General features: G+C 39.0%; 1 protein-coding gene across 1 annotated transcript in view; it reads left to right on the forward strand.

Annotated features, from left to right (window-relative positions):
* LOC126100296 (histone-lysine N-methyltransferase SETD1B) overlaps positions 1 to 23,127 on the forward strand; it is a 191,271-nt gene that overhangs the window by 160,290 nt on the left and 7,854 nt on the right. The window contains exons 12-14 of the mRNA XM_049910902.1: positions 3,952 to 4,073; positions 4,414 to 4,599; positions 7,654 to 7,911. Of these exons, the coding sequence (XP_049766859.1) occupies positions 3,952 to 4,073; positions 4,414 to 4,599; positions 7,654 to 7,911 (566 nt within the window). The remainder of the gene's footprint in view (positions 1 to 3,951; positions 4,074 to 4,413; positions 4,600 to 7,653; positions 7,912 to 23,127) is intronic.

Here is a 23,127-nt window from a genome sequence, read left to right on the forward strand (position 1 = left end):
AAACATGGACAACAACAATTTTCACAGCAAAATTACCAAATAAGCAGCAACCTGTCGCAAAATCATGTTTTCTTCATTTACTTTTGCAAATCGATTTAAACGGATTAACAGCCATCATCAGTGCTTTCAACGAATATGTGCCCTGAGTAGTAACACTGTCTTTCGTTGAAAGCACCGATGATGACTATTAATCAGTTGAAATCGATCTGCAAAAGTAAATAAAGAAAACACGATTTTGTGACTGGTTGGTGCTTATTTGGTAATTTTATGGTTTACGGTCGCTGCACAACTTGGGAACCACATGGAGCCCACCATTCAGAATTTCCACAGCACCATACAAATGCTACCTTTTTACAGTTGCCTCTGTACCACTGCAATATGAACCCAACAGAATTGAGCCATGTTACAGGATTTAAGCTGCCAGACATACTGGACCAAATTCCCAAAGCTTCGACACGTGTCGCTGTCAAACGCCGACAAGATACAGAATGGCACATCATAAGAAAGGAGGAGAAAATGTGGCACTTGGATGGCTTTGTGGATTCTGTTGTTGATTGACTCGTCATTGATGTAGCACATGAAATTTCCAGTAGTGAAATGTATTTCTTGGATTCAGACAGGGAATGGATCATGAGATTACCAGAGGACTGATTGTAAATAATACCTTCAGTGGAGTCAATATTTAACTATACGATGAATTCCCTTTTGCATCACTCATATCTCGTGTAGAGAAATTACCCTGTGTTTAAGTGAAGAATTTTCCTCAATCTTATTTTTAATTACAATACTATGTTAGCTAAGAGCAACAGAATGTTATGTTTTCCATCTGGTGCCCTAGGAAGCGGCTGGTAATGCCGGAGTTTTACCGAATATTATTTCATTCTCTTTAAGAATTAAATGACATTTGAAGCTATATTGTTTCTCTGCTCATCTATTTTTATGCTATAGCTGCAACTGCTCACATCACTGCACATCAGTTGGACCACAGGACTAGCCAGTGCTGTCTAAGTTAAAAAGTGCCAGTAAAGTTATACCCCATCTGCCAATGTGCATTACGCTCACAGCATAAAACATATCCTTATTATAGTTTTTCAGAGTTAAAGAAGAAAGGAATAATCCCAGTGCCAAAAAATGCAGGTACTGATAAGGGTGAATATTACAGAACCAACTTGGTAAATCAATGTTGCAAAGTACTGGCACAAATAATTAACAGAAGAATGGATGGAAAGACTGGTAGAAGCCAACCCTGGGGTAGATCAATTTGGGTTATGGAGAAATTTAGGAACAGATAAGGCAGTACTGACCTAGTGCCTTATCTTAGAAGATAGACTGAAGAAACACAAACCTAACCTAAGTCCACAGTATTTGTAGATGTAGGAAAAGCTTGTGAAAATGTTCACTGGAATACACTCAGAAAAAGCTTGTGAAAATGTTCACTGGAATATACTCTTTGTATTCTGAAGATATCAGGGATACAATACAAAGAGTGAAAGGTTACATGCAATTTGACCAAAGATCTGACTGCTGAAGTAAGACTTTGATAAAGCATATGAAACAGAAGTAGTAGTTAAGGAGGAAGTGAAACAGGATTGTTGATGTTGTGCAATCTGTGCATGAATCTAGCAGTGAAGGAAACCAAGGCAAAATTTGGAACAGAAATTAAAGCTCAGGGGAGAAGAAATATAAACCTTGAGGATAGCTGATGACATTGTAATTCTGTCAGTGACTGAAAAAGATTTTAAAGAGCAGTTGATGGAATACATAGTGTCTTACAGACAGGTTATAAGATCTACATCAGCTGAAGCAAAACAAGGACAATGGGATACAGTTGAATTGAACCAGGTGGCAGCCAGGGAATTAGATTAGGAAATGATACACTAGAAGTAGTGAAGAACTTTGCTGTTTGTGCAGCAGAATATGTGAAGATTGCAAAAGTAGAGAGGCTATAAAATGCATACTGGCAATGACAAGAAAATCATAGTTCAGACAAGAAGAGAGTAGAAGGTTTTGGAATATGGTAGATCTGATAACTAATGAGTAGGTACTGAATGGAATTGGGGGAGTAAAGAAATTTCTAACATAAATTGACTTAAAAGGTGTCGATTGATAAGACCCATACTGTGGCCTCAAGGAATTGTTGTTTAATAATTTTGTGTGTGATTTTAGGGGGGGCAGGAGGGTTAAAACAGTAGAGTAAGACAGACTTCATGAAATATATGGGTTCTATTGGTTTTAGGCTGCAGTAGTTATGGAGAAAAGCAGCAGCGTACACAGCTCAGACTAGCATGATGAGCAGTGGCATATCTGTCTTTGGAATAAAAACATCTCTTACCTTCAGAAAACACCCATTAATAGTAATTGGCAGCTTATAGTGGCTCTTTTTCTTTTTCCTCCTGAGGTGTTTACAGTCCAATCTCATTTCTGGATTAATTGTTAATTGTGGCTGCAGGTTCAATACCTTTCAATACAAGAGAGGGAAAGATTGTAGGAGTAATCCGAGGATGATGAAAGTAATGATCTTCTTCCACAATGCTGTCATCAGTGCGATTAAAGCCTGTCTCTAGTTGGCACAAACTGTATTTATGAGCTATGTTCTGAAAAATCTCAGTAATATTAAAGCATCTCTTCAAGTAAAATATGATCAGATTCTTCAGCAAAAATCATTCTTGAAATGGCATCAAAATATTTCACAGCTCTCTTCCAGCTTATAAGCAGGCAAAAATATATGATAAATCTGCTGCAAATTATTCTAAGATATGTTCAGGTACTCTGGAATGCAACCACTAACTTGTGATCAGTAGGTACAGGCTTAGTTGTGATAAACTTAACAATATTAGATTCAACAAGATAAACCTTTCGATAATAATAAAAATTATAGAACATGTTTTTTTTAACAGTTCTCAGAACATCCTGGGACAATGATTAAATAACTTTTAATGCACCTAGGTATGTTTAGTAATAATGTTTTTAATAATGTATTGAAACACATTACCATTCAGAATGTGAAAATTTTTGGTTTGGATGTTAATGTTGTTTTGCCACTGAATGTGGTATATTGGGCTGTCACAAGACTGTCATATGTGTGATTGAAAGTTCTGGTGGAATGTAAATAATGTAAGAGTAAAGTTAAAAACTCACTGAGTAGTAGAGGCATTGAGCCATCGAAAGATGGAGTAGATATTAAGATAAGAGATAAAACAGTTGAGCGTTTCAGTGACATAATGCTTCTAATATTCTGTTACTTGTAGCCTTAAATCCTAAATTATTTGTATAGATATGTGTCATTGTTGGTTATATGTCATACGACTTTCTACAAAAAAATTATTTAATTGTTGTTTTTCTGTCTTACATTGAGACCAATCTTCTCTGGTGAGGGTATGCATGCTTGTTGTTTTATTAGGGTCTTCAGTATCCTCTGCCACTGTCAGGGGGCTTGTGGAGGATAGATGTAGATTTAGAATACCAGTAGCAAAATTGTGTTTATTTATTTATTTTACAAATGGAAGCTTCTTATGTCATAAGGCTGGAATCTGTCAAATCATATTTTTCCTTTTAGAATACAGGAGTAATATTATATGACAATTTTGGCCTTTTGACATTGCTAATTGATGGTAGTGCAAATGTGCATGCACATTTGTTTACCTGCTACCTTTTATAATTTAGTATTAGCATTAGTTCAGCCTATATTTTCTAGTTGTTAGTAGGTAATAAATTCCAGTTGCTGCTAATTTATTTGAAAAATTTATAATGGGCATTCCTTCTGTCAGTTGGTAAAATAGATTCCTATAATCTTATGAAACCTATGTATAATTTTTTACCATATATTGTTGATTGTCCATAAAGTCTGTAGTGTGATAACAGTACCATCTAAAACTTTACTTAGTTACTAAAATGATTATCATGACTGTCTTGGGTTACATTATCATGCATATTTCCTTAACTCATTCTTACTTACTGACTTGTCGTCTGCACCAAGAAAGAAAAAGCGTGATGAAGGCCGTGTTCACAAAACAGGATGTGCAAGAACAGAAGGATATTATAAGATTGACGTGAAAGAGAAGTTGAAGCACAAGGTAGGTATACTAAATCTTTCTGATTGTGCATCATCTGCCTTGAAGCCTTTATTTACAGGAAGAAACAACTACAAACATCTCTCTCTCTCTCTCTCTCTCTCTCTCTCTCTCTCTCTCTCTGTGTGTGTGTGTGTGTGTGTGTGTGAGAGAGAGAGAGAGAGAGAGAGAGAGAGAGAACAAAGGAAAATTTCCAGAAAAAAGAGTAGAATATCTTGTTTTCATAACTGTTTAATTTATTATGTAATGAATATTTCCAGGAAAAAGAGAATAGACTATTTTGTTTTCATAACTGTTTAATTTATTTTCAAGCTCAATAATAGTTTTCTGTTTTTATTTGCAGCATCATTATGGTCAGGTCATACAACAAGCAAGTGAGGAAACAGGTGGTCTGTCTACAGAAATTATTAAATCTGTATCGGGCAAGATGCAGACACTATCACGAGAAGCTCGCAGTAATCAGAGAAGGCTGCTAACAGCGTTTGGCATTGATACTGATAGTGATCTCCTTAAATTCAATCAGTTGAAGGTAAATCATAAAATCCATTCTTTCTTTTATGGTACTAAAAGTTTATATTTGTAGACATATTACTGACGTCTGTCCTTTCTACAGTAAGACCTTTATAATTAGGCATGCTTGGGAAGCTGTCATTGCTGGATTGTAAAAATTATTTTTTTGAAACCTTGTCAAAAAATGGGATGTAAACAAAACATTTAGTTTCTGTGCATTAAAACAAGTAAATATTATTTATTGAACGCAATAGGAGAGATTAAAGGATAAAAATATTAAAAGTGTGTGTTTCTTTTCTGAAAAAAAAGAAAGAAAGAAAAAAACAACAAAAAAATTGAGTTAATAATAGAAAACTATATTGCTCTATTAGATCAGTTTAAGATTCAAAGTCTTAGAAAAGTTCAGTGTACATAATTTTTTGTTCGTCATTTACAAATTAAAGTAAGCGCCTTTGATTTGAAAAGATCAAGAACAAGGTAACTAATAAAAGTTGTTATCAAGACTTTGGTGCAGTTTAATTGTTATCACTGCCTTTAGGAATAGGACAGATATCAACTGTTGTCGGGGTGTGGAATATGTTAGACTAGTATTTACCACTGATGATTTATGTGAAATTGTCTTTTAAGCCCTGTGGAACATAGTATTTCTGCAAACTTGTTTCTTTGACTGAGCTCTTTTTTACTAAAATATTTTGATAATGTGCAAATTCACAACTTCAGAAGTGTCATACTCTCGGCAAATTTCCCTAAAACTGTTAAGGCTTCTGAAACCTCAACCCAAGAGATGTGAGTTCTAGAAGTTTCTTCTTCATTACCCTCAGTTTCTGATACCTCCTTTGACGACTGTACTGCCAGCTGTACTGAGAAAAAACATACAGAAAATTTCTAATGCATGCTGGACTATAGGATCTGCCAGATTATTGAGTGTTGATTTATGACAGTCTTGCTGTATATTGCGTTCCTGGAACAGGCACAAACTTTAGGGATATGAAAAATTTTCATTACAGTGCAAACATAAAAGTTTTTTGACAGCACAGATTGGTGAACTGCTAGATGGAAGTGTGGTGGAGGCAAAAATTACCACTCATTAATTGTATTGTTATCGCTGCCTTTGAAATCCATTGTAACCATTACAACATAATCTCATTAATTGTTTTTGAAGCTCTAATGCTTCTATAAATAACTAGTAAAATTATTTTATTTTATTTTAAAGAAATGCTCTTGTGTATTGTTATGGTTGGATATGGGACATGTCACGATTGCAATTTTTATGAATATTATAATTCTCTCTAACAAGAAATAGAGTAGTTACATCTGTAGAATGAAATAAGTCAGTTAAAAATACATGATACTTAAGAAAACATTTAACTTGATTATTTTAGATTCACAATATGTGAAATAATTGTTCCATCTGTAGAATGAAGTAAATCAGCTATAAACTTCCAGTATGTGATAAGATGTTTAGACTGGCATTCATAAGTTATTCTACTGTGTAGAAACAGTTCTTCTGAAGTAATGTTTTAACTTTTGTGCTGAATCCTTCTCTATTTGACTTCAAGCTATTGGGTCGCATGTTGTGTAGAACTCCCATTTGTCTTACAGTGCTTTGAAATGACAGATCTGATGATGATGTTTCTATTTTATGTAAAATATGTAAATTTTTGTGAACAAAACACTCTGTTTTGTGAATGTAAATACAAGGCAAGACAAGAAACTGAGCTCCAGAAGTAGAAGTTGCTCATTATCTTAACTATTCTCTTAACACAGTAAATGTATTTGTGTGAGATGTCACAAATTGGAATTCAGTATATGAGTACGGAGTGTACAAGTGCAAAGCGTGCTCATTTGAGTGTTTCAGTGTCTTGGACTTCACTCAAAACATTAAATGGTTAACACAAACTTCTCAGTCTATTTAATAACTTTTTTATGTATGTCCCACTGTAGAGTCTCATCTGTCCACACTTTGATGATTTCAGTCGTAATATCTTGATTCATGGCACATTTTCAGATTTGATATCTGTCCTTGATGAAACCACGCGTGATAAGCAAAAAATCAACAAAGTCTTGTCTTTGCTGAGTAACTGCGTGTGACAAATTTACCGACTTGGAATTTAGTTGAGCCTAAACAGAAAAGCAAAAAAACTGCACCCATTCCCCAATAACTATTACTACTAAAAGTATTGTATTGTAAATGCTGCAAAACATTTGTTTTCGTATGGTAAAACTAAAAATTAAGACATAATGGAGCTGATGTTGTCAGAAAGAACAACTTTTTCGAATAGTGCTGTTTTTCAGGCTCAGTTTTCTGTCCAAGTTTCTTCTTGCATATTTTGCAGTTAACAGTCTCCTCCTCGCTCCTTGAATTCGATGTCATCATTTCCTTGAGCCATTAAAATGTATTTTGACAAGCATTGATGGAAAGGTTTGAACAGTAAATTTCTCTAATACATGCAGAAATTTAGAGATAGATTTTTCTATGGAAAGGACAGAGTACAATTTGTGTATGAGAATAGATCATTACTTATCAAACAAAAAGGGCAGTATCTGTGGACAGGCTTGTAGAAAGGATGACAAATTAGCTACTGGATTAAGTATTACGTACGAGTGTGTGCACCACACGCACACATACAAATTGTTTTTCGACCATTGAAAACTGGTTGAGAACATATAAAGAAATTTTATTATTTATTTTGCATAATATGCACAGCCCATGTAATTAACTCAATCGGATGTAAATTAACAGTTTAGAAAAATAAGTCATTACATTCAACTCTATAAAGTTAATCAGATTTACTTTCATAGCAGTGAAAGCTTTGTCATATGCAGCTAACAGTAATGTTCTACAGTTATGTTAAATTACATTTCAAGGCTATATGAGATACAGGCAGCAACTTTTCTTATTGTCGTTTGTACCGGCATATGTGAATGTGATTCAATTTGCCCTTATTTCTTTAATTTACATATTTCTTTTTCATTATCATTGTCTTTCATTTGTGTGTGCTTCATAGCCCATGCTCTAAAATAAGCTCCATTGAAGATTAATATGAGAAACCATTACTTTTTCTGTTTACAGTTCCGAAAGAAGCAGCTAAAATTTGCAAAGTCAGCTATACATGATTGGGGTCTGTTTGCCATGGAGCCAATTGCTGCTGATGAAATGGTTATTGAATATGTGGGACAGATGGTGCGACCTCTTGTAGCTGATCTTCGAGAGCGCCATTATGAAGCAACAGGGATTGGTAGTTCCTACCTCTTTAGGATAGACGTTGATACCATAATAGACGCTACAAAATGTGGAAATTTGGCAAGATTCATCAACCATAGCTGCAATGTAAGTGCACTATACCACATAGCACTCATTACATTTACCACTGATACTGGCATTATCTGCCACATTATGATCTGTAGTTCATGTTTTGATAGTATATTACTAAGTTTATGCATTAAAACACAAGAATTTCTCCTAGGTTGATTATAAACCATTCATAAATATAACAGGATTGTTCCATTTCATGGAATTTAGGAACGAGAGAGAATGAAACAAACAAACAGAGAAAGAAGCTGCTGAATCTTGGATCTGGCATAATATTGAGACATCCCAAACCCATTAAACTATGTCATACAGAGAACACAGAATTGACTGTGTCTTCATTTGAGTTGCATGTCTTCATTCATTGGAATTATCGCTACATATAGTTGTGATCAGTCACTTATGAAATATTACTTTATTTTTATTAATATTATGAAAAGGATAGATTAATGAAAATAACCAGTTTTTGAAAATAGAATGTAATCAGATAGATAAAAAAATATACTCATGTGCCAATGGCTGGAGAACACACATATAAAGATATTTAAATCTGCAAGCTTTTGGCACCAATGGCTTCTTCTCCTGGCAGAAGGATTGAAAGGGAAAGTATAGGGTGAAGGAAAAGAGCTGATGAGGTTTAGGAAGTGGGGAGAGTTTGGAAAAGTCACCTAGAACCCCAGATCAAGGGAGACTTACCAGAGCATGTTCTGCAACAGGATAAGGCATTGCCAGGGCCATATCCATTCATCGTAAATGGTAACTTGGTGGTAGTCATGCCCCTGTAAAAGGCCAAACAGTGTTTATGTAACAACTGGTATATGATGTGTCATTTCCCTTTGATAGTGTGTGTTGCCAGTTACGAGGCTGGTACAGATGGTGGTAGGAGGGTGCATAGGGCAGGTCTTACAATGGGGACGGTCACAGGGGTAGGAGCCATAGGGTAGGGAAATGGGTGCAGAAGAAGCACAGGGTCTAAGAAGGATACTGTGGAGATAGGAAGGGGGCAATGAAAAGCTATTCTAGTGGTGGTAGCCAAAATTTCAGATGGAAGAACCCCATCTCAGGGCATCATTTTAGGAAGTCATAGCCTGATCAAAGTAGCTGATCAATACATTCAAGACAAGTGTAATACTGAGTGACAAGTTGTTTGTGGAGGGATCAGTGGTACCAAAATTGGATATGATGGCCTGAGAAATATGCTTCTGAACTAGGCTGGTTGGCGCAATTGTGCCCAGTGAAGGCTGATGTGAGAATGGTGGTGTACAGCTGTAAAGAGTCTGCAACTAAATAAATATCTGCCTTGGATGCCAAGGCTTATGAGAGAGAGTGTTTGACATGGGAAGGATTGTAACTGTCAGACTGTAAGAACTGTTTGTTGTTAGGTTTAATGTGGACATATGGTAAAGCAGATGTTTAGTAAGTCACGGCTGCAAAATACTGACACGAATTCTTTACAGATGAATGGAAAAACAGGTAGAAGCTGACCTAGGGGAAGATCAGTTTGGATTCCATAGAAAATAGGAACACGTGAAGCAATACTGACCCTACGACTTAGCTTAGAAGATAGATTAAGAAAAGGCAAACCCAGGTTTCTAGCATTTGTAGACTTAGAGAAAGCTTTTGACAATGTTGACTGGAATACTCTCTTTCAAATTCTGAAGGTGGCAAGGATAAAATACAGGGAGCCAAAGGCTATTTACAATTTGTACAAAAACCAGATGGCAGTTATGAGAGTTGAGGGGCATGAAAGGGAAGCAGTGGTTGAGAAGGAAATGAGATAGGGTTGTAGCCTATCCCCGATTTATTTGATCTATACACTGAGCAACCAGTAAAGGAAACAAAAGAAGAATGTGGAGTAGGAATTAAAATCCATGGAGAAGAAATAAAACCTTCGAGGTTTGCCGATGACATTGTAAAGGACCTGAAAGAGCAGTTGAACGGAATGTACAGTGTCTTGAAAGGAGGCTATAATATGAATATCAAACAAAAGCAAAATGAGGATAATGGAATGTAGTCCCTAACTAAATCAGGTGACGCTGAGGGAATTAGATTAGGAAGTGAGACACTTAAAATAGTAGATGAGCTTTGCTATTTGGTGAGCAAAATAACTGATCAGAATGAGATTTTCACTCTGCAGCAGAGTGTGCGCTAATATGAAACTTCCTGGCAGATTAAAACTGTGTGCCAGACCGAGACTTGAACTCGGGACCTTTGCCTTTCGCGGGCAAGTGCTCTACCAACTGAGCTACCCAAGCACGACTCACGCCCCGTCCTCACAGCTGGCAGAAGTAAAGCTGTGAGGACAGGGCGTGAGTCGTGCTTGGGTAGCTCAGTTGGTAGAGCACTTGCCCATGAAAGGCAAAGGTCCAGAGTTCGAGTCTCGGTCCGGCACACAGTTTTAATCTGCCAGGAAGTTTCAAAATAACTGATGATGGTCAAAGTAGGGAGGATATAAAATGTAGACTGGTAATGGCAAGAAAAGCGTTTCTGAAGAAGTGAAATTTGTTAACATCGAGCGTAGATTTAAGTGTCTGGAAGTCTTTTCTCAAAGTATTTGTATGAAGTGTAGCCATGTATGGATGTGAAACATGAATGATAAATAGTTTAGACAAGAAGAGAATAGAAGCTTTCGAAATGTGGTGCTACAGAAGAATGCTGAAGATTAGATGTGTAGCACATAAGTAATGAGGAGGTACTGAATATAATTGGGGAGGAGAGGAATTTGTGGTAAAACTTGACTAGAAGAAGGTATCAGTTGATAGGACATGTTCTGAGGCATCAAGGGATCACCACCTTAGTATTGGAGGGCAGTGTGGAGGATAAAAATTGTAGAGGGAAACCAAGAGATGAATACACTAAGCAGATTCAGAAGAATGTAGGGTGCAGTAGTTACTTGGAAATGAAGAAGCTTGCATGGAAATGAAGAAGCTTGCACATGATAGAGTAGCATGGAGAGCTGCATCAAACCAGTCTCTGAACTGAAGACCACAACAACAAAAATGGCAAAGATTGTCATCAGTGTATCTAAACCAAACTAAACGGACCCCAGGTAAAGCCCCTCCAAGCAGCCCATGAAAAAGTTGGCATACAAAGGAACCATCCTGGTTCCTGTGGCCCTGATATGTTTGTGTGTCTGTCACTCAAAGTTAAACAGTTGTTGGTAAGTATAAAGTTGATTAAAGTGAGCAGTAAGGATGCCATAGGTTTGGACTCTGATGGGTGCTGACTGAGGAAATGTTCATCAGCAGACTTGATACTGTACAAGGGGGTTGTTGGTACAGAGGGCGATGGTTATTAATGGTGACAAGCAAGGTGCATGATGGGAGATTTCAGGCAATCTAGGTAATGGTTGGTGTCCTTAATATAAGTGAGAAGTGTTTGTGCTATAGTTTTTGCAAGTGTCGATTAACTAAAGCAGGAGGTCATGGGGGAGGCGGCAGTTCAAATCCTGCTGACACTTTTTTTTTATCTATATTTTTTTCATCACTTGCCACACTATTTAATTTATATGATGTTTGAGAGGGAATATAATGGAAAAAAACCGTCATGCATTTTCATGAAGATCTTGTGAATTTCATATGTTATTTGACTATTTACTATTTTTAATTGAATTTTCAAGGGTGAGGGACAGGCTTGGAAAGCCTAAGTCAAACCTTGATAAATAATTATGCGAATGGCGTTATTCAGTATTATTGTAAGTCACAATGTGCCAGACCACAAGAGTAATGCGCAGTTACTCATCGGATGTGCTCTCGACATCACACATCGCAGGATGGTAGTTTACATACAGACATGGAAAACATAAATTAAAACGCCATCTACTATACCGAATGAATGTAGTTTCCCTGCATTTACAGGGAATGTTCAGAGTTTATGAGAGAAAACTCATTTTGTTGACATTTTGATAGCTTTCTATTCTGATAGTATAGATTAAAAATTATGTTCAAGCAGGAGCCAAACTGTTGCCTCATTCATGTTGATCTTGCAAGGCCTGAATGCTGACCACTTTACCATCATGAACTCTAACTTAGTGGCACCTACACACTGATACATCAGTCATGTAATAGAAGCGTGAAGTAAATCTTTGATCCCAGCGTTGTGGCCTCCCCTTGTTAATAAGAATGTAAAAGGTGGGTCAGTTTGTGTCACATGGATGGGATCCTAATAGCAAATGTTGTATGTAGAGGTGTCAGAAGACTGGTGTAGACCTCTGTTTACGTATCAGTCAAGTACCACAGTTCTAGGTCCTTTATCTGCTGGGGGGATATTTATGAAGTCTTCAGTGTTTAGGGAATGAAGAGCCTGGAGTTCTGCAGAGGACAGGTTAGGGTCGTCTTGTAGGGTCTTGAGGAAGAGATGCAGAGCAGTACTGGAAGTGAGGAATTCTTGGAAGGTTTTTAATGGGTTGTTTTGAGGTGGTGATTGTGGATCAGGTTGGGATTGTGGTCGAAATTGTTCAAGCCAGGGTTCAGTGACAGGTTTTCTGTTGGAAAGGTTTTGGGATTGGTTTGCAAAGTGATGTTTGCAGTTGACCAAAACAGTATAATTAAATGCAAGTTTAGGGCTGAAAGTGAGACCTTCGGATAATACAGATAATTCAGTAGGGGAGAGTGCCTTAGATGAGAGGTTGAGAATACTGTACTCTTGTGACTGATTCTTGTGATCCTGAGTTATTGCTCTAAGAGGCAGTGGTGAAGGCTGGCAGATGTTATGAAAGTTGGCCAAGCTCAGTTTATAGGAGAGGAGTGGTGGCTGAAGGTGTGACTGTTTAGGGAACTGGAGAGGGACGGGAAGGGAAACACCACTGTTGAGGTAGTTTATGAGAAGGTTTGATGGCTTTTTGAGGTGAAGTCTGGCTTGTTGTTGCAGTTTGAAGTTGGCTTGGTGGATGATACCATCCATGGAAAAATGAGATGCAGATAAGTGTGGGATTTTGTAGGAGGAGAGAAGTCTGGTGGAATGGAAATTGGCCAGTGAGGCATATAGGTGACAGATTAGCTGAGGAAGTGCAAGAGATTTCTGTATTTGAAACTGTAAAGGGGTTGTGCGTCTCGAAAAAGGGACTTTAAATATTAGGCCTCTGAGAGTAACTCCTATGGACTAGAGATTTTAGGAAACAGGAAGTGGGACCTTAGTTTTGATAATGCAAAAACATGTTTCTGAAAGGAGCGACTGTGGGGCCTGGCATTACAACGTGTTCTCAGTTCTCGCCACCCACTTGACCTTAATTTACGTTAATTTCTTCGGTCTCAACATTTCTTCACAGTAACCATTCCTTTCCTCACTCCCTTTTACTTTTCTATATCTTTGATTTTCTGACCTGTCTATTTTTCCCTGCCTTCCACCTCAACCACATAGAATGTACTTAGCTTTACAGTCCTATTAACTCATGCATGATGTTTCGTCGGGAATCTCTGCATTGCATATTAACTGCTTCAAGCTCTCAGCTTTTCAATCTCGTCCGATGCAGCCCCCAACAATTAGTCTTTCTTTCTGATCCTGACTGGTAAGTCTCCCCTGGGCTAGGTTTCTGGGTGACTTTTCCAAACTCTCCCCAATTCATAAACCTCACCAATCCTTTTCCTTCACCCCTCTTCCTTCTGGCTCAGAAAGCTTGCATATTTAAATATCGTTATCTGTGTTTTCTGCTGCCATCAGTGAGTAGATTTTTTTGCTATGCAATTACATATATTTTCAGAAAAGGATAGATTGCCATTCAGCATACAGAGGAGATGATGAGTTGCGGACAGGCACAACAAAAAGACTGGTGTACATTTGAGCTTTCAGCCAGAAGGCCTTCTTCCAAGCTAAACACACTCTCTCTCTCTCTCTCTCTCTCTCTGTGGCTGCTGAAGCCAGATGGCAGCTGATGGGAGAAGAAACTTGTGGGTGGTGTGATAAGGTGGAGGCTGCAGTGTGGAGGGGGAGAGATGGCAGGGTAGAGGTGGAGGAAGGTGTAGTGCTGCTTGTGGGAGCTTGCAGGGATGTGGTGGGGGCAGTGTAGGGCTGCCAGTTGCAGTGGATAAGTGAGTGGAGGACAGAAACTAGCGATGGTTTAAAGCCAGGTGTGTTACGAGAATGTAGGGTATATTGCCGGTAGAGTTTCCACCTGCACAATTCAGAAAAGCTGACCTTGGTAGGAAGAATCCTGATGGCACAGCCTGTTAAGCAGTCACTCCAGTGAAGCGCTTAATGTTGGGCAGCATTCTCAGCAACTAGTTGGTCCAGCTGTCCCAGTTTGTTGGTAGCAGACAGAAAGCTTGTTGCTTGTCATGCCCGTGTAGAAAGTAGCACAGTGGTTGCAGATCAATTCGTAGAGGTAGCCCAGCCTTTGATTTGATAGGTGATGCCAGTGACACGACTGGAATAGGTGGTGGTGAGAGAGTGTATCCGACAGATCTTGCGTCTAGGTCTATTGCACGAATGTGAGTCATGAGGGAAGGGGTTGGGAGCAGAAGTGGAGTAGGCTTGGATGAGGATATTGTGTAGGTTGGGTGGGCGGCAAAATATCACTATGGGAGGGATGGGAACAGTAGTGGGTAGGACAGTCCTTATTTTAGGGCATGGCAAGAGGTAGTTGAAACCATGGCAGAGAATGTGATTCAGTTGCTTCAGTCATGGGTGGTACTGAATCGCAGACAGTACGCCTTTGTGGCTCGATGGGAATGTGGGATGTGGTAGGTGACTGGACTGGACTGGTGTGAAAATTGTGCTTGTGTGAATGTGTGTGTTTTCTACTGCAGAAGCAGGTCTTTTGACCAAAAGCTCAAAGTTATAGCAGTCTTTTTAATTGTGTCTGCCTGCAACTTGTTGCGCCCTCTGTATAAGTAGCAGTCTGTCCTTTTCATATTGTCATTATTCCATTGTGGATTTTCCATTGTTTTATTTTCATTTTGTACTTATTGAGTCATCACGTCTCCAGATGATGTATACAGAAGTGACTCTTCAGGTGTTTCAGCCTTGCTGGTGGCGTGGTACAACTGACAGTAATCCGCACGTCGATGCCCCATTTCTAGAACATGTGCATGAAGAATTTGCAGGTGCGGAAATCGTGCATACCCAGTGATTTGCAGATAGTTGGTGCCATACTCAAACAGAAAATCGCAGAGTGGCTCTCCTGTGCATGCTCTGCACGCTGCATTTACTAACAGTGCGGCCAGACATTGCTCACCAAAGACAGTACTAGACCAATATTATAATGGGTCTATTATCGAAAAATCTAGCCACCACAAGGTTGAACCACCTGAAGATTTCGGACAGTTGCTCTGAGGAAATATTGTGGAATTTGCACCACGTGATCCGACGGCAATTCCGTGAAGACTATTTACAACATATCTGCAAGGAAAGCTTGAAGAGTCACATCTGGTACCTTTACGGGGAGGAGATAGCGAAGAACGTATGTGAGTTTGACAAGTTATGTCAAAAGAGAGGTAGATTGTTAAGCAGCCTTGCATTTTTACTGAGATGCTGCAACAAGCACATCATCCCTATGTTTGCTGAACTTAAACATTGTTGCCATTGGAATTAACGACAGACGAGTGTGGCGCTTGTGAGAGAAAGAGTGTGTTTTATACTTCAGGAATTGTGCTTGGTGTCCAGACAATTACTATTACTCCATTACTCCATCTGAAGATTTCAGTGAACCTTTCAGCGGTATCTTGGAACTGGGTAGACAGCGCCACTTCGGCACTGGCTGACTGGACTATACGACTAGCTGAGGTTTGTCAAGTGACTGAATATGATCGATTCGAAGCCTGAACGCAAGAATACATTGCAAGGAGATGCACCGTGTTTAATCTCAAGGAGAAGATTTTGGATGATGCTTCAGTTTTGGTGCTAGAGAAGGGTCTGAATTTTGGACCTACACCAGGGACTATTCCCGTCCGAGGTGTGATTAGTGGAATAGAGCAGGCTGTTTCAAAACTTCCTAAGGATGCTGCCGAAGAGATTAGGCATGACACATGCCGCATCTTGACTCAAGCTTCACCTAAGTAGTCCAACTTTAACATCACTCAACTGCAAGAAATGTTCTATGAGGATTGAGAGAAGACAAAGACATCGTCATCTTACCTGCTGACAAAGGAAATGCTACTGTGCTTCTCTCACGCACAGAATATAACAGCAAGATATACAGTAAATTAAAAAGTGATCTGACAGGTAGGATCCAGAGAAAGACTTTTGAACACATCAAGAAGAGCTCGATTCCAGTGCAAGTTGCTAAGGTTTAGTGTCAACAGGCTGCAAGTTTCTCCTAGACTCTACAGCTTATCCAAGATCCAAAAGAATGGGGTTCCTCTGCGTCCCATGTAAGTAACATAGGAGGACCTACTTATTTTGTTGCCAAATATCTGACATCACTACTGGGACCTCTCGTAGGCAAGTGCGATCATCATATTCGCAACCTTAGGTCACCTGAAAACAATTAGATTGCAACTGTCAGATCTCTTATTAAGTTTCGATGTTGTGTCTTTATTTACAAAGGTGCCCTTGCAGGACTCTTTGGAGCTCATTAGCAACAAGTTTAAGGAGGACATAATAGCATTGTTTAAACACGTGCTTACTTCAATGTACTTGTTATTTCATGACCAGTATTTTGAACAATTGGACGGTGTTGCCATGGGAAGCCCTCTGTCTCCTGTGGTGGCCAATTATTTTATGGAGGGCTTTGAAGAAAAAGCATTACAGTCAGCCACCCTCTAACCCTCGTTTCCTGCGGTATGTGGATGATACATTTGTGGTGTGGCCACATGGACTACATACTCTACCTACGCTTCTTCAGCATCTGAATTTGCTTCATCTGAATATAAACTTCACTGTAGAAGTGGAAAAAGATGGTACTGTACCTTTTCTTGATGTTTTGGTGTGAAGGAAAGCAGATGGAACCTTGGCACACGGCATCTACTTCAAGCCAATGCATACAGATCTATATCTGCAGGCCACAAGCTGCCATCATCCTGCACAATGCAGTAGTGAATTACGTACGTTGGTTCATGGAGCACATGTGGTATCATGAAATACAACATTTGAAGACAGTGTTCCGACAAAATGGTTATTCTGAGAGACAGATACTAATGCATTCAGGCCCAGGCGAGTTCAATCTATTGAGCAGAATGAAGATACAAAGACACCCAGCACTTTGGCCTTTTTGCCGTATTTTGGTGCCGTGTCGTCAAGATTAGGAAGAGCCCTCGGAAGATGTGGCATTACGTGTGTGTTCCAACCATCTGCAAAACTAAGAAACCTGTTGCGTTCAGTTAATGATGGTCTTGGCCTGAGGAAATGTGGTGTGTACAAGATTCCTTGTCAGTGTAGAACAGCATATATAGGTCATACATGTCGCACAGTACAAGAATACTGCGATGAACATCAGCGACATATACGCCTTCCTCACCCGGAAGAGTCGGCAGTTGCAAAACACTGTCTGAATATAGAACATCATTGAATGATTGATGAAAAATGGAGTTTTGTCCCCGGCATCATCTTTCTGGGTTTGCGTCATTAAGGAAGCAGTACATATCCGTACAGCAGATAATCTCATCAACAGGGTTGCAGGATTTCAACTGAGCACAACATTGAACCCTGCATTGGCTGCTATTAAATGCAAAAATCAAGATTTTTCAATAACAGACCTGTCATAACATTGGTCTAGTACGGTCTTTGGTGAGTAACGTCTGGCTGCACTGTTAATAAATGCAGCATACAGTGCATGTGCAGGAGAGCCACTCTGTGATTTTCGATTTGAGTATGGCACCATCTATCTGCAGTTCTTCGTGCGTGTTCTAGAAATGGGGCATCGATGTGCGGATACCGTCAGTTGTACTTGGCTACCAGCAAGGTTGAACCACCTGAAGATGTCGGACAGTTGCTCTGAGGAAATATTGTAGAATTTGCACAATGTGATCCGGCAGCAAACCTGTGAAGGCTATTTACAGGTATACAAAAGTTGAGATAATAATACTTTCAGCAAAATGGTGGGAACTGGAGGCTGGCAAATGATAGCAAAACCTTTAATTTATTACTTTGTGTGACAGTTATGGGGTGAGTTTTGTTGAAAGTTGAATTTATTTACATACTGTAGCAGAAATGGTAGTATTTGTGTTACAATCTCACACACAGCTTCACAGTGCTTATCTCTGTGACTAAAAGGTATTGGAAATAGTAACTTGCCAAATAAGTGCACACAAAGCAATATGTTACAGGTTTTGCTGTCTTGTGTCGTAGTGAAACAATCTCCAGTGTTCAGTACTGAACTCTCAAGTGTGATATATATTCATTATGCTTCAACAGAAGGTGAGCATTAACTTGCTTGAAGACTAGTTAACAAAAATAAAGTACTATGTCATGACAATAAGAATACTTCACAGTGTCCAGAAGTATCAGTAATTGAAGACTGATTAATTTATTTTTTATTCCATTGGACTTCCAATTGTTATGTACCCACAAATACTGTAAAACAAAAGATCAGAATTATCAAAACATTGAAATTAAGAGTGCAAAAATGTAAATTACAGATTCCATTAAATATCTTGCTCAAGTATTTACTCCACTAACAAGGCTCAGAATGAATGGTGAATGGATAAAGTATTGGTCATTACCTGTCAGTAGGAACTCTCCATGTATTTGCTGGGAATAACATAGGAGAATGATGGAAAAACAGTCAGACTGATCCACTTGATAATAAGGCTTTTTTTTTTTTCTTGCACAGTTATTTTTCTGTGATCTGCTGCAAATACACTTTCCAGGTTAGCCACAAGATAACATATTTCATTGAAACAACTGTTAGACATTTTTTTATGGCAGTTGTTGCTATCTTCACTGCTGCAGGATACAACATGCGATACTTGCATGGAAGTGTCAGAATTTATAGGGCCAGGAGCAGGAACTGTGCATGCACAGATACGTGCCCACAGTTGGTTGACGAAAATAGAGTTTATAGTCCCTCCTGCTGGGAGCTGAAGAGAGGCCTTCAGCACAGTGTGCAATGATTGTGATGCTGTACACTGCTGTGGTTTAAATCTGAATTAACTCTATGCAGTGCACTGCATAATGTCGTAAATCAGAAATTCTTTTTCTCCCATTTTAATTTTATGGCAGCCAATGCTGGATTCCAGGCAGTATTGCTTGAAATTGTACATCCCGCTGGACGTGATTGTCTGCCATATGGATGTGTATGCCCTCATGGCTACCTTAAAAATAAACTCTCAGAACAATGAAACTTCAGTTTACTCATGAAACATGTCATGCCACATGTTCAGTTTACTCATAAAACGTTCCATGCCCCATGTTCAGGCAATGCTTCACCACTGCAGATTTGTCAGACCGACCCAGATACGAACATCGATAGTGTTCAGCACAATGTTCTTGTGCTGCGTGACATATCTGCCCAATATAAGACTTCCCTCACTGGCAAGGGGTATTATGTATGACACATTTTCCAAGGCTGAGATTTTCTTTTACCAGGCATAATAGTTTCTTCAATTTTTGCCAATGAATGAAAAACACACTTAATTTTGTATTTCTTGAGGATCTTTTCAGTTATTGAAGGCATGCCACCAAAATATGACAAATTGGCCACTGCAATGGCTGCCTCTGCATGTTCATTTCCATCCCTACTTTGAAGGTGCTTGGAGTGGAATGCATTCTGTATCTGTTTATCAGAATTATCATTCTGTTAGAACACTTTTCTTAGATGTTTCAGACCACCTGACAGTCTTTCAGTATCTGAGACATACAGGCTCTGTGTACTAGGGAGCATAAGACCATTGCCCTGTGCAGCCTGATGACAGCATTTGGCCTGAAAATGTAACTCTATGTGTGAGTTGGTTCACAGTAAACATTATGTCAAAGGGTTCCATTGTATTTTCCTCAAACTGTGACACCCAGAACTGGTAAGCTGCCATCTTTTGCTATTTCCATGGTGAACTGACTATTCAAATGGAGTGAGGTAGTGTGTGTAATCTATGAGGCCGCACCACAAATGTATCATTGACATACAGCCAGAAATAGTATGACTGGAGAGTTGCTGACCACAGTTCTTTTCCTTCAAAGTTTTCCATAAAATAGTTGGCCACAATAGTGGAGAGGGGACTTTCCATGGTGTCTCACTTTATGAAGGAGATCACTTACACATCACTCGTGCAACTGGTCCTAGTGCGTGGGACCCGTACCACGTAGAACAACAAGGGATATTGAACTTATACACAGAAGGGCAGCACGAATGGTTACAGCTTTGTCTGATCCGTGGGAGAGTGTCAAAGAGATACTGAAGCAACTGAATTGGAAGACTCTTGAAGGAGGACACAAACTATCCCAAGAAAGTCTCACAACAAACTTTCAAGAACTAGGTTTGAAATGATCACTCCAAGAATACACTACAACCCACTATGTATCACTCACATAGGGACCACAAGGATAAAATTAGAATAATTACTGCACCCTCAGAGGGATTCAAACAATCATTCTTCTGCACTTAATACATGAATAGAACAGGAAGAAACCCTCATAAATGGTACAATGGGACATACCCTCTGCTATGCACCTCACAGTGGTTTGCAGAGTATAGATGTAGATGTAGATCTATACTTAATGCGAATAGAGAAAGAAGCTTCTAAATGCTGGCTGTGGTGTGCCAAGCATGGGATGCCAAAAGAAACAAAATATTTGGGTCACTAACTCCTGAAGAGAATGTGTCTAACAAAGACTTACAGCCCAGTCAGTGAAGACCAAAGAAGGTTTTGAGAGGGTGGGGGGAGTGGAGAATTCGTGTAGTCACAAATTTTTGCACAGTAGTAGACAGAAGTACCAGGAACAACATTCTAAAATTCCTGGCCAGTGGGATATAAGTGCATGGGGGATGAAATGGGTATTACGGCAAGTCCCCATTTTTCATCTGAATGTGTAGTTCAACAACATGTGCAAGAACACCAACACGTTAATGATATGGTGCAGTATAGTCCCACTACTAGCGTACTGTCTGTATGTGTCAGTGCCCCAAGAACATATGTATGGTGAATTTTACATGTGGAAAACTTTTACTCATTTCATGTCAGCATGTCCACAATATTCACATTGATGACATTGCCACAGGACTTCAATTTTGTGACTGGTTACATGAAAATCATAATTTACTTCCATCAATACTATTTGGTGATGAAACCATGTTGACACAGGAAAACCCACGAGCTACAGCGGAAACCAATTTCCAAGTTTGTTTTTCAACCAGTGTTTGGTGCAGCATGATCAGCAATGTGTGTATAGGTCCAGTCATTTTATAAGAGCAAATTCTTGCATTTTTTGAAAAATTTATTTGTTGACCACCTTGAGAACATTCTTTTTAGCATAAGGACTACAATGTAATTCCAGCGTTTGGAGCCGTTTCACGTTTCACTAAACAAACTTACCTTAATCACTGGATTTGTCATGTTAGTACAATTAGCAGGCCACCAAGACCACCAGACTTTCCACATTTAGGTTTTCACTTTCAGGGTTAGATTAAGTGTTGAGATGTACAGGTGAATACTTGAGATGAAATGCTTGGTCATAGCATGGATGCTGCTGCCCTCAGTAGGGAACGTGCAGAGGCACTCAGACAAGCAGCACACGTTCTCCCAAGAGTGCGAAAATGCACTGAAGTTGATTGTGGGATATTTGAACATTTACAGTGAGCTGCACAACAGTTGTAATGTGACTTGGATGATAATACTTTGATGTGAATATGTTAAAAGTAAGTAGTTGTAATTGATACTTTGTAAAACGCAATTTCTAATGTTCACTAATTGCTGTACATGTGTAAATCTGCAGGCATATTGGATAATACAGAAAATAGCATGTACATCAAATGAGTTGTATCTCGAAAACCTTTTGGAATAGGGCATATATATGCCTATAAAGGTTTTTGCTTCAGATTTTTGTTCCTTTAATATCTGTGAATATTGACCATTCCTCCTGGGATGACCTGTATAGTAGAGTTATTTTCAACGTAAATAAATCACTTAACAAGTGGCCTTTAATGTAAAATATGTTTCTATTAACAGTGGCTGAGAAGTGTTTAAATTGTAAGTGTGACATAGTCAGTGATCTATATAGTGTTAATAGGAAAGGGATTGGATTTGTAAATGTGGCACATTGTGATGTATGTAGTTGAAAACATATTGTAACGCTATGTGACCGTGTGGTAGTCACTTATTGGTGAATTAATGAATGACTAGACAGTTATTGGACTCCTCTCACCATTAATTGTATTACTCAAACAATGGAAAATCCAGGATGGAGTGTAACAGTGCGTGGTTTCAGTTGCCCGAGACTGCAGTCGTGTGTCTGAGTTGAGTTTGCGTGCATGCGTGCTTAATTGTATTACTGGTAGACTGCATAAATCTATTCTATTCTGGAATTGCTGGCCCTTATAGAGAGGGTTGCAGTGCGTAGAGTCACTTTACCATGTATCTACAGTGTAACTTGCAAGGTGGATATCAATATGTCTGGTCGAATAAGACAGGTCATAATCTGCTGCAATGCGTTACTTGATGTTTATGTTGAAATATCTGAAGTTCAATAACACCTAGGTGATCTGCTTCCATTCAGTTTCAATTCAAGTCTCTGGGCATCTTCAGATGTTGAGAGAGCTGAGGTTGGGGTGGTGCATTTTGCTACTTGTTGTGTAAAGCACTCTTACCAGTGACGGAGGGGACAAAGAAATCAACATTTTTGAATAAATATTGACAGCATGTTACACTTGGGAGAATGTGGCAGACAGTTGAAAGCTCCATCTGTAGAGCTCGCTCAACAACTGCAAATAAGTACACTTAATAAACTGAAAATAACTCCAACATATGAACAGGAGCTCAGTAAAGTTATTTTGTCTACTCACATGAGAGAAATGGACAGGAAATGATGGGAAATATAGTCAGTCTGTAAACTAAAAAACTGGCTAGCAGCGCTGTGGTGAAGAAAGTTACCTTTCCTGGAAGAATGCTACAACTGCCATACAGGATGACTAGGAATCAGTTTCCCACTAGTGGTGTAGAAGAGTGTGCATAGATTTAGGTAGAATCTGTCCATATGCCTTTCTTGCATTAATATTATTAACAACTCATTCCTACCTTCCGTGTGGTGATAATGCAGTTTGTGGAAAACAGAAACCTCCTAAGTGGGTCTGTGAACTGCATTGCCAGTGATTCATGAGGAGATCTGTGGAAGGTTTGGCATAACCACACACATCAAAAAAGTTTTGTATCACCT

The sequence above is a fragment of the Schistocerca cancellata genome, chromosome 9 (genome assembly GCF_023864275.1).
Source record: "Schistocerca cancellata isolate TAMUIC-IGC-003103 chromosome 9, iqSchCanc2.1, whole genome shotgun sequence".
Taxonomy (NCBI): domain Eukaryota; kingdom Metazoa; phylum Arthropoda; class Insecta; order Orthoptera; family Acrididae; genus Schistocerca; species Schistocerca cancellata.